The sequence below is a fragment of the Caretta caretta genome, chromosome 21, assembly GCF_965140235.1.
Source record: "Caretta caretta isolate rCarCar2 chromosome 21, rCarCar1.hap1, whole genome shotgun sequence".
In the NCBI taxonomy this organism is placed as follows: domain Eukaryota; kingdom Metazoa; phylum Chordata; order Testudines; family Cheloniidae; genus Caretta; species Caretta caretta.
Window position 1 is genome coordinate 11,629,396 of NC_134226.1, and position 10,209 is coordinate 11,639,604.

Sequence of the window (10,209 nt, forward strand, 5' to 3'; positions counted from 1 at the left end):
GTAGCTCACGAAAGCTCATGCTCAAATAAATTGGTTAGTCTCTAAGGTGCTACAAGTACTCCTTTTCTTTTTGCGAATACAGACTAACACGGCTGTTACTCTGAAATCTCTCTCCCCAGCAGAAGTTGGTCCAACTAAAGGTATTCCCTTGTCTCCCTTAAGTTTTAGAACTCAGGCCCAGATCCTCAAAGTTATTTCTATTAATTTTAATGGGCATTCGGTGCCTTAGTCGCTTTCAGGATCTAAGGCCCTGTGAATGGTCTATGTATGGCCCCACTGGAGGTTGAGTGCCAGTTAACTTGAGTTAAAGCGAGTGTGTTTGTATGTGCTAGTCTGGATGCTCCACAGAGCTTTCTGTTCTGGAAGGCTAAGCAAATGAATTCAGTACCGGGCCTTGGCAAACAAATAACACTTAGCATTTAGCTAGTGTGCAGTACGTTCAAAGTGCTTACGATGATTAGGGCCCTGATTTTGCAAATGCTTCCGGGGCATGCTTCCGTGTAAGCAGATGACTAGTACCATCAAAGTCAGTGGAGGGAACTTTTAGGCACCTAACTCCCCTAGGCCCTTTGGCACTACTTTCGTGCTAAGGTTAAGCAAATGCCTCAAGCCTAGTTCCTCAAGGTATTGAAGGGCCTAACACCCATTGAAATCAATGGGCATTAGGCACCTAACTGCCTTTGAGGATCTGGGCCTAAGGGTTCGCAGGACCGGGGCCTGACTAATTATCAGCAGTAGCAAACACGCAGAAATAAAAGTGCCTGGGTCCAACCAGGCTGCAGCTGCAGGGATGCATGTCCTATGTGCCCATCTTTGTTATAATACACACAGACGTGCATGTGATATGATGCAAGAAGCTGAGGGCATTTCTGAGCAGGCACGGACTATAATGTAAGGTGGTGTGTAAAGTTTTGCTTTGTGCCAAACCTGGACTACTCCCTTCACAGGCTAGTAGCCTCCCCTCTTCCCCCTGCCCCTCAAGGCACAGGGTTTTACACCTCCATAAATAAATGGGGACAAACAGCAAGTCTGATCTGAAAGGGTTTGGGGAGGTAGAACTAATAGGCAGCAACCTGCTATAATGGTCAGGACAGCTGGGGCCCAAGGGCAGCGGCTAACAGGTTAGAAAAGGACAGAGCCGAAGCCATTATCCCATTTCCTTGCATTTACTGTGCTTTGTGCACAGAACAGGTGTGAAGCAGGAAGTGGCAGGGGCTCCCTGGAGCCCCTTCCTTTGTGCTGTTGAAAATTCCAGGGCGTCACATCCGATGAAGTGAGCTGTAGCTCATGAAAGCTCATGCTCAAATAAATTGGTTAGTCTCTAAGGTGCCACAAGTCCTCCTTTTCTTTTATCAGTGAAACTGAAACTCAGGCTCTATCTACATGTGAAAAAGCCACCCTGACTGACCCAAGTTACACTGACCTAAGCGCTGGTGTGGACAGCGCTGTGTGGGCGGGAGAGCTTCTGGGGCTGGAGTAGTTAAGCCAACGAGCGATCTCTTTCCCGACTTCGAGTGGTTACGTTAGAGAGCTTACAGTGGTGCAGCTGCAGCTCCTTCGCTGTAAACTCTCTGGGGCAATGCTTTCAGCTTATTTAAATCCAACCTGCCTCTCTCCCAGCCCAGTAGACACCCTCACAGAGGCCCTGTCCAGATTAGGCAGCAAAGAATTGCAACAAACCATTGCAAGACACTCGGAGTAGGCACCACCTCACTCCCACCCAGCCCTGGGGTTTCATTATTGTACTGAGGCCCCCAGAGTGCTAGGTGCTGTACATACCGGGAGTTCCTGCCCCAAAGAGCTTACTGCCTAAACAGAGAAAGGAAATGTTATCCCCACTGATCGATAAGGAACAGAGGCACTGAGAGATTAAGACTCAGCTCCTCAAATGTATTTCGGTTCCTATTGATGGATTTCACTGGAAGTTAGGAACCTCAATGCCTTCGAGGAGCTGGGCCCAAGTGATTTGCCCTCAGCCAGAGTAAGGTTTCTGTGGGAGAAGCAGGAATGGAACTCAGAGCTCCTGACTCCTGGCCCCGTGCTTTCTCCACAAGACCATCCTGTGAGGGTGCCTCAGGAGCAGCAGCCCCATGGGAGCTCAGCAGAAGATTCTGCCTTTGTTCCATTCTGTCCAGCTTTTTGGCTGGATGCTGTCCTTGGACTGGCTCGCGCTCCTCAGGCTCTGTTTATGTCTATTTCACACACGGCCCCCCTGGGAAATCAAGCCTTTTTTCAGTCCTTCTTTGTTTCCCTTTAATGCCGGTGTCACGAGGGCCAAACATCCGTGGCCCTGGTCTCGGTTGCAGTTTGAGGTGTCAATAGACTCCTTTGGTTTTGCAATGTTCTGTTTTTACAGGAAGAAGAGGAGTACTTGTGGCACCTTAGAGACTAACCAATTTATTTGAGCATGAGCTTTTTTACAGGGACATGTTGGATGGGGGTGGGGGGGAGACCATCCTGCCCTCTGCAAGCATTGGTTGTACCAGCTGGCTGCAAGATGAGGCGGTCTTTCCCTCTGGTCTGGCTCTGGCTGCAACCTAAACCAAATTCCAACCTCTCCAAGCGCAGCAACGAAGGGGTTATGCCCTGTTCGCTCGCCCATTGGCTCCCTCCTGTCCTGCCCCAGCCCCTCTGCACCTACCGCAGGTAGCCGATCAGTGGAGGGGTAGGTGGGTGGGGACCATTCCTTACTCCTGCAAACCGACAAACGAATGGGCAGCTGGGTGTGTCCTCACCTCGCTGTCTTGCCAATGGGCTCGGCCTTGGGGAAGGCTGGTTTAAACCCCTCCCCGCCCCGAAAGAGGTCTTGGGGGTGGGGAGAGGCACTTCGGCTCTGTGCTTGGGCGAGGATGGAGCCTGGCTCGCTGGTCGCCGCTGGAGGGGTTCAGCCCAGCAGGGGCCCCTGCTCTAGGGTCCTGTGCAGGTAGGGGCGGGGGGGCTTGCAGATCAGCTCGGGGGCAGAGAGCGGTTCCTGAGCTGGGGCTCCGGGCTCTGGCATCTGCCCCTGCAGCCCCACCCAGACAAAAGCCCAGGTGTGGAGGGAGGGCTGCAAGCGGCTCTCCCCGATCCCTTTCTCCCGCGCTATGGGGCGGGAATCCGCAGCAGGTAACGCCTCGTGGGGGAGATGCCTGTGGGCAGAGCCACCATTGTCTGGCTGGGGCAGGCTCTTTGCGGCGCTGGGGGGGGGGGGCTCTCGGTTTGCCTGGAGTGGCAAAGGCCAGGCCAGGACCTTGGATCTTGCCAGCTGAGTCTGCCCAGACAGCAAAACCTCCAGAAACGGCTGCGTCTGCTTTCTCTCCCCTTGGGTTTCCCCACCGACCCCGGTTCTGACTTCCCTTCTTGTGCTAATTTCAGGCAAAACCGAGCTTTTGTTGCATCGGGCTCTCTGGATGGTTTGGTGTTTAACAGCCAAACTTCTTGGCCTGCTTCTCTTAAACTTCAGGCGTCCCTTCCCCGTCCTCCCCCCCCCCCCCCCACACACCTGGGAGGGGCTCATGCCTGGGGGAGGCCTGAGGGGCTGCTGACTTTGAAACGATCAGCGCTCCCTGTTAAGCATTTGGGGAAGTTGTATCAGGTGCATTCCCAGCTCTCCTGTTGCTCTTGTTGTTGGAGCCAGCATGTCTGAGACTGGGACTCTCCCTGGTAAAATATTCCTGTGGGTTTTCCCTCCTGCCTCACCCAGCCTGGCCATGCTTCTGCTCCCTGAATCAGATCTGCTAGGCCGAGTGCAGTGGCCTTTCTCCCGCGCCCCTGCCCCTGGCTCTTCCTCTGGGGGCTCGCTGACTCCCTAGCAATCTTCCTCTACCCAGGTTCTGTTGGCAGTGGGGTGGACTCTCTCTCTGTGTGCTGAGATGGGCTGGAGGCTGGGGGATGCCCCTGCTAGCTCTCCCTGCTTGCTCAGCCATCGCATGTAACTGCCCACCCAGATCAGCCAGGCTGCTGTACACCAGCTCTTTCCCCAGGCTGTGTGATGTGCACTGTGCCCTACCTATAGGACGTGTCCACCCCCTGGGTTTCCAGTGCACCTGAGCTGAGCTGCAGCCTGAGCCTTCTGCATCTCACTAGTGGCTGCTGTCTCCACTCTCTCATCTCCACTGGCCCCTCATCCATGGGCTTCTCCTCAGTGCACCCCAGACTGTGCAGCAGGCCCTGAGGCTGGGGGTTTCATGGCAGCCCAGGGGAGTTAAGTGCTCAAATCCTGAATTTCAGTGGGAATTGGCTGCCCAGTCCCTGTCAGCTCCCTTACAAATCCCAGTCCCGTGTTCAAGCTTTGTTGATGTTCACAGAGCGCAAGGGAGCTGCTCTGCTCCCCCCTGGCATGAGAGCCTGGCGTTTGATGCCCATCACTAGGGTATCTGGGCATCTCACAAGGCCTACAGAGTGAATCCTGCTGTCAGTGCAGCCCCCGCTGAGCATCCTTTACCCCCTAGTAGGAAACGCTCTCTAGTTTCTGCAGCCTCCCCAGGCAGGGGAAGGTGCTGAACTCCTCTGGGAAGTAAGGAAGTGTCAGGGTGAGCTTGATGGATGAGTGGGAGCTGTATCCCTTGAGGTCCAAAGGAAGCTGATGTGGAGCTGGAGGGGCGGCAGCCTGTGAGTCCACATGGATTCTGTTCTCTCTGCAGGAACTTTGCCCGTGGAGCCTGCAGATGGGGTCAGAATTGCCGTTTCTCCCATGACCGGAAGTCAGCCCAGATCTGCAGGTATTTCCAGAATGGGTTCTGCGGCTACGGAGATCGTTGCAGGTAAGGATGTTGCCTGGGATGCTGCAGATCTGGGCTTGAGACCAAGGTGATGGGCCCCTTAGAAATACCCTAGACCAGGGGCAGTCACTTATTTTTTTGTCAAGGGCCGGATTAAAATGGCTGGCGGGCTGTAGTTTGCCCACCCCGGGTCACGAGCAATGGGGCGGGGCAGAAGGGGCAGAATCTCTAGAGCCTAGTCTAAAGTGGAAACCGTAATTCTCCAGCCGGGTGGAGATTTGGTTAGGTAGGTTGGAGAAAAACACCTGAGACCTGTTTCCCCAGTGGAGCTGCGTGGGTGGAGGAATACAGGGTCCACTCCTGCTGGTGTAGACATAGACACAATCGCAGCCAAGAGGTGCAAGATGGCTGTAGCAACCCAGAGCTTGGGAGACTGTAGCTTGTTCAACTGCTGAAAGCCCTCGGCTGAGGCACTGATCTGTTTTATGTTGGGCAGGGACATGGAAGTGTTTGTTTTTCCCCCTGGTGCTGTAGCTAGGCTGATAAACCCCCTGGAAGAGTGCTAATGTGGTTTAGGGAGGCGGTATGCCTCCACTGACCAAAACCCCCCCTCCTGTTGGCCTATGTGGCGTCTACACTAGGGCTGTGCCAGCAGAGGCTGGGTAGGGTAGACGTGGCCCGAGACTTCCACAGCAGTGGAGGGGCTTTAGACGCCGCTGCCATGAACTTGAATGGAAGAGGTGTCTAAATCCTTTAGACTTGCTCTGGAAAGCTCCATTGTCATGGTGACCGCTGAGGAGATGAGCTGTTCCCTGGTGTGTCTCTGTCCTCGCAGTGGCATCAGATTCTGCGTGGAACGGGGCGACCCAGTGACCCAACCGATAGGACTGTTTCTTTCCCCCCCCTCCCCCGGCCCTCCCTGTGTAGCCTGTAACCTTTGACTCCTCCAGCTACCAGCACATCCAAGACCCTCCAGCCCCTGCGTGGAGCAGATGTGGCTCACAACCTGCCTTATCGCTGAGCCGCCGGGGCTCAGAGCCAGCCGTCCGGCCAGAGGCAGCAGCTGGGAGCCGGGGAGGAGCCAGGCGGGGCTCGGAGCCCTCCGTCCCCAGCGTGACGCAGCTGAACTTCAGGCAGCTGAGCACCGAGTTTGAGGAGGAGGAAGAGGAAGGTCAAGAGACGGCCCCCGTCCCCACGTATCCCCCAAACGGGGCCGTCAGCAGAGCGTTTGTCCCCAGGCAGGCCCGGCGTGGATCAGGTGAGGGCTGCTGGCACGTTAACGGTGTCAGGAGGGAGGCTGGGTGGGCGTGCCCTAGGGGGCTCTAGCATGGATGGGGCGTGCTTCTGTCCAGCGTACCCTATGTTTCTTCCTGCTGACGAGACCACCTGCCTGGAGAAGGTTGCAGCTGCTGATGGGTCCCACTAGGGAGGTGCTGTATGGAGCCGGGATCCAGCCAGTAGGGATCTGCCTGTGCTTTTGTGGGCTGGCTTTTGAAGGCCCTCTGTCCTGTGTGAATGCATCTCCTCCGAACTCTTGTGTTGCTGGTCAGGTTCCCGACCACGGGATCTGGGATTGCAGAGAACTTCCCTGGCACCAGAGGCCGCAACTAACAAGGCGATTGTCCCGGCACCTCAAACCCTAGAGGTGGGTGAGACTCTCTGGGTGGGAGGGTGGGGGAGAAGATGATATTGCCACTCAGACGTTCTCAATGGGATGCTCTTACGATGTCTGTCTATTGTGCTTACCTGGCCCTTGTCACCATGGTATCTGAGCACCTCTCCATCCTTAATGCATTTATCCTCCTGACCACTGTCAGGCCGGGCAGTGCTATTGTCCCCATTTCACAGATGGAGAACTGAGGCACCGAGAAGCTAAGTGGCTTGCCCCAAGGTCACCCAGGGAGTCTGTGGCAGAGCAGGGAATTGATCCCAGATGTCTCGAATAGGCTAATGCCCTAGGACCATCCTTCCTCTGAGTCCTCCCCCCAGACACTTGCAGTATATGGCTGAAAGCAATTGTTTCTGTAGGGGGAAGCTGGTGCAATCCTCCCACTCCCCTGTCTGTGGGCCTGTTTGTTGCCTGGCAGGGGTCTGCGGAAAGCCGGCTCTTCTCATGCCCAGAGCTGAGGCACTGGCCCTCTCCAAAGCAGGGTGGCTATTCAGAGGAGCCCGGCCTAGGGAAGATGAGGCAGCCCACCTGTGTGGAAGGGGGGAGAGAGAGAGCTCAGGGGTTCGAGCATTGGCCTGCTAAACCCAAACCCAGGGTTGTGAGTTCAATCCTTGAGGGGGCCATTTAGGGATCTGGGGCAAAAATTGGGGACTGGTCCTGCTTTGAGCAGGGGGTTGGACTAGATGACCTCCTGAGGTCCCTTCCACCCCTGATCTTCTATGATTCTATCAAGGAAGGGGACTCTGTCTCCGAGTGATAGCTGGCTGTATTGCTCTGTGCAGGCAGCTGGTGGGCTGGGAGCAGCTGCTGCTTCGGTGGGGGAGCTGCGGAGCGAGGACGTGGTGTGCGGCATCTGTATGGACAAGGTCTACGAGAAGGCCTTGCCCGAGGAGCGCGTGTTCGGCATCCTCCCCAACTGCAGCCATGCTTACTGCGTCGGCTGCATCCGCAAGTGGCGCAAGAGCAGGGAGTTCCAGAACGCGGTGATCAAGTACGTACGGGGATCTGGAGTCCTGTTCCTGGCTATCCCACATGGGTCCCACGTGCTAACCTGGTCCCATTTCCCTTGTTACGAAGAGCCGCGATCTGATGGGTGGCTTGGGCTTGGCAACTGCACTGATTGCAGGGGGGGAGAGGAGCTTTTAGGGCAGGCCATGGAGTGAGCAACCACGGTGACAACCATCCAGCCCCCGTCTTCCTTAAAGCTGAAGCTGGTGGAAGTCCTGTTGTCTTGGCCCATCCCTGTTGTGGGAAATCTATTCTAATGGCATCTAGGGCACAGCACAGACCAGTGCAATGGGTCTAGAAGGAGGTAGCAGTGTTAGCTGCCGAGGGGCTGGCCTGGAGTCGCTGATTCCTGGAGCCGGCGCTCTGCCGGCCTGGTGGAGCCCCCTTCTCTGCCTCACCCTCTCATTCACGCTTGTTGGCTGCAAATGGCCCATGCACACTGTATCTCTGCCCACAGGGCCTGCCCCGAGTGCCGGGTCACATCCAGCTACTTCATCCCACACAAATACTGGGTCTCCAACATGGATGAAAAGGAGAAGCTGATAGAAACCTTCAAGGCGCGGACTGGGTAGGTGGCTGGCTCCTCTGCTTGCTGGGATGGGGTTTACATGATGGGCTTTGCTGTTCAAAGTGTTCCCTTACAGAGATGGCTCTTGCTAGAAGGGTGAGAGGCTGGCTCTCTGGGTCTAGTGTTGACAGGTACCTGCAGGAAGAACTAACCCCTGAATTTCCATCTGAGTTTAACACAACTCTTCTAACTCTCCCAGGAAAATAAGATGCAAGTTCTTTGCCCGTGGCCGCGGCCGCTGTCCCTTTAAATCGGAGTGCATCTACCTTCATGAGCTCCCGGCCAGGGTGTGGCCCTCTCGACAGAGACCTCCATGCAGGACAGGCCCGGTGGTAAGCAAAAGCAGCTTGAATCTCTCCTAAGTTGTGATCCCCGTTGACAGCTGTTGGCACTAGCCAGCATGGGGTGGGGAGACTGCATCCCGCCAGTCTGGCAAATGTGTTCTAGTTAAAAAAATAAACCGATAGTGGCTACCAAGGTTTTACTCTGGAGCCCTAATTCAGCAAGATACTTAAGCATGTGCCCAACTTCCAGCACCCGATCACGTCCCCTGACGTCTGTGATACTCCGTACTCGGCTGGATCAGGGCCTAGAAGAAGAGTGACCATCTGCCACTTAGCACTTGGAGGCCAGTCCTGCCTGCCACAAAGCAACTGCTGCATGTCCCCTGAGGAAGCTGCAGCCTCCTTAGCAGGGGGATGGGCTGGTGAGGAGCTCTTGGCTGTTGCTCCTAAGTCTTGCCCGGCTGGTCCTCCCTCAACATCCCGATGTCCGTCTCCTGCTAGTGGCTGTCGGGACACCCTAGTTCCCCAGGGCAGATCTGTGGGAGATAAAACTTCCACCCAAGTCGTGGCTGGTGAACAGGATATACCACACCTTGCAGGGGGTGGGGCCGGTTCCATCTTCCCCAGCTGGGCTCTGTGGGCTCCTGCCAGTGTGGGATAAGCACGTTGTTGGTGTCCTGTTGCAGGCCTTCAATCCCTCTCCCTCCGAGAGCTCCGAGGAGGAGGACGATGATGTGTGCTTGTTCCAGTGGGCTCTCACCGTTGCACTGCTGCAGGGGGATGTCGACGATCCGGACTACTACCATGAGATTTTCCTCTTGGATTCCAGTGACTCGGACTAGAAATGCCACTGGATGCTGGGCCAGGCCTGTCTCGATGGAGTCGGGGTCACTCCATGGCTTGTGAACCTATATCTTTGGGGGGGTGGGGGGGATGGGGAAAGACAATTGACTTCTTTTTTAATCTGTCTAGTTGTGTGTCTGGCAGGACTCCTAGTGATCCGAAAGCACTCTGCGCAAGCTGGGGGAGCGCGGTGCCAGCAGTGGGAAGCGCTCCCGTTCCACGGAGCGGTGGGATGCGGTTACCACTGCCAAGCTGCTCTTCCATCCATCCATCCATCCATCCTGGGGCTGATGGGACTGACAGCTGACACGTCGCACGTCACGTTTCCACTTCCCTCCCGAAACGGCACATCTCCCTCTCCACACGGGTTCCTCCCCACCATGGCTTCCCAGCCTGGGATCTGGTGGCGTCCCCAGTCCTATGGCCTCCCAGCTGCCTTGCTCTAGGAGTAGGCTGTACGCCAGGTTTTGTGGTGGTCCTGCAGTCTCGGTGGTGTGGTCGGAGGCAGAGCGTGCTTGCTGCTGAGGCCACGTTGGCGTGAAGGAGAGTCGTTGAGCAGTGCTATTGGCCACAGCAGCAGGCAGTGTCTGTGTCTTGGCAGGTTGATCTAGTATTGATTGCAGTGCTGCCAGGCATCCATAGCAGGCTTAAAAGGGGGAGCAGTCTGGGATTAGTGGGTGGGGGGTGTTTGGCTTTTTTTATTGACCCAGGCATCTGTCTCAGAGGTTTCATAATGTAAGCAGGGAGACCCAGCTCCACGTGAGCCAGAAGGGTCACTGCCTGGTCGTCAAGCTGCCTGTGCACATACTTAGCAAACCTTTTAACTCTTTCAGAAGAGATCTGGAGACCATGAAATAAAAATCAGCTTTAAAAACTAATTCGCCGAGTCTCTTCTTCCCGAGGGGTATTTCACAAACCAGCAATGCTGGCTCTTGTTCCCTCCTTTGTCTGCCTGCAACTGGAAAGCAGGCTGTTGCTAGCACTGGGGCAAGGAATGGGCTAGGGTAAGTGGCCCTTGTCTATTGTGGAGCCCAGCACTTGGGCCCAGTGGCAGGGCTGCTGTCCAAGAGGGATGTAAGGAGGGAGAGGGGGGAGTCATCCCTTCTGCTTTACCCTCCTTCCAACGTAATGCACATT

The 10,209-nt window shown here is 55.7% G+C and overlaps 1 protein-coding gene across 1 annotated transcript; it reads left to right on the forward strand.

Moving 5' to 3' along the window:
* Positions 1-2,785: 2,785 nt before the first annotated feature.
* On the forward strand, positions 2,786-9,950 carry LOC125625019 (uncharacterized). The gene is made up of 8 exons (XM_048826518.2): positions 2,786-2,923; positions 4,623-4,742; positions 5,651-5,958; positions 6,251-6,345; positions 7,152-7,360; positions 7,835-7,945; positions 8,145-8,277; positions 8,916-9,950. The coding sequence occupies exons 1-8, from the start codon at positions 2,850-2,852 to the stop codon at positions 9,069-9,071; spliced, it is 1,206 nt and encodes a 401-aa protein (XP_048682475.1). The 5' UTR covers positions 2,786-2,849; the 3' UTR covers positions 9,072-9,950.
* Positions 9,951-10,209: the final 259 nt, after the last annotated feature.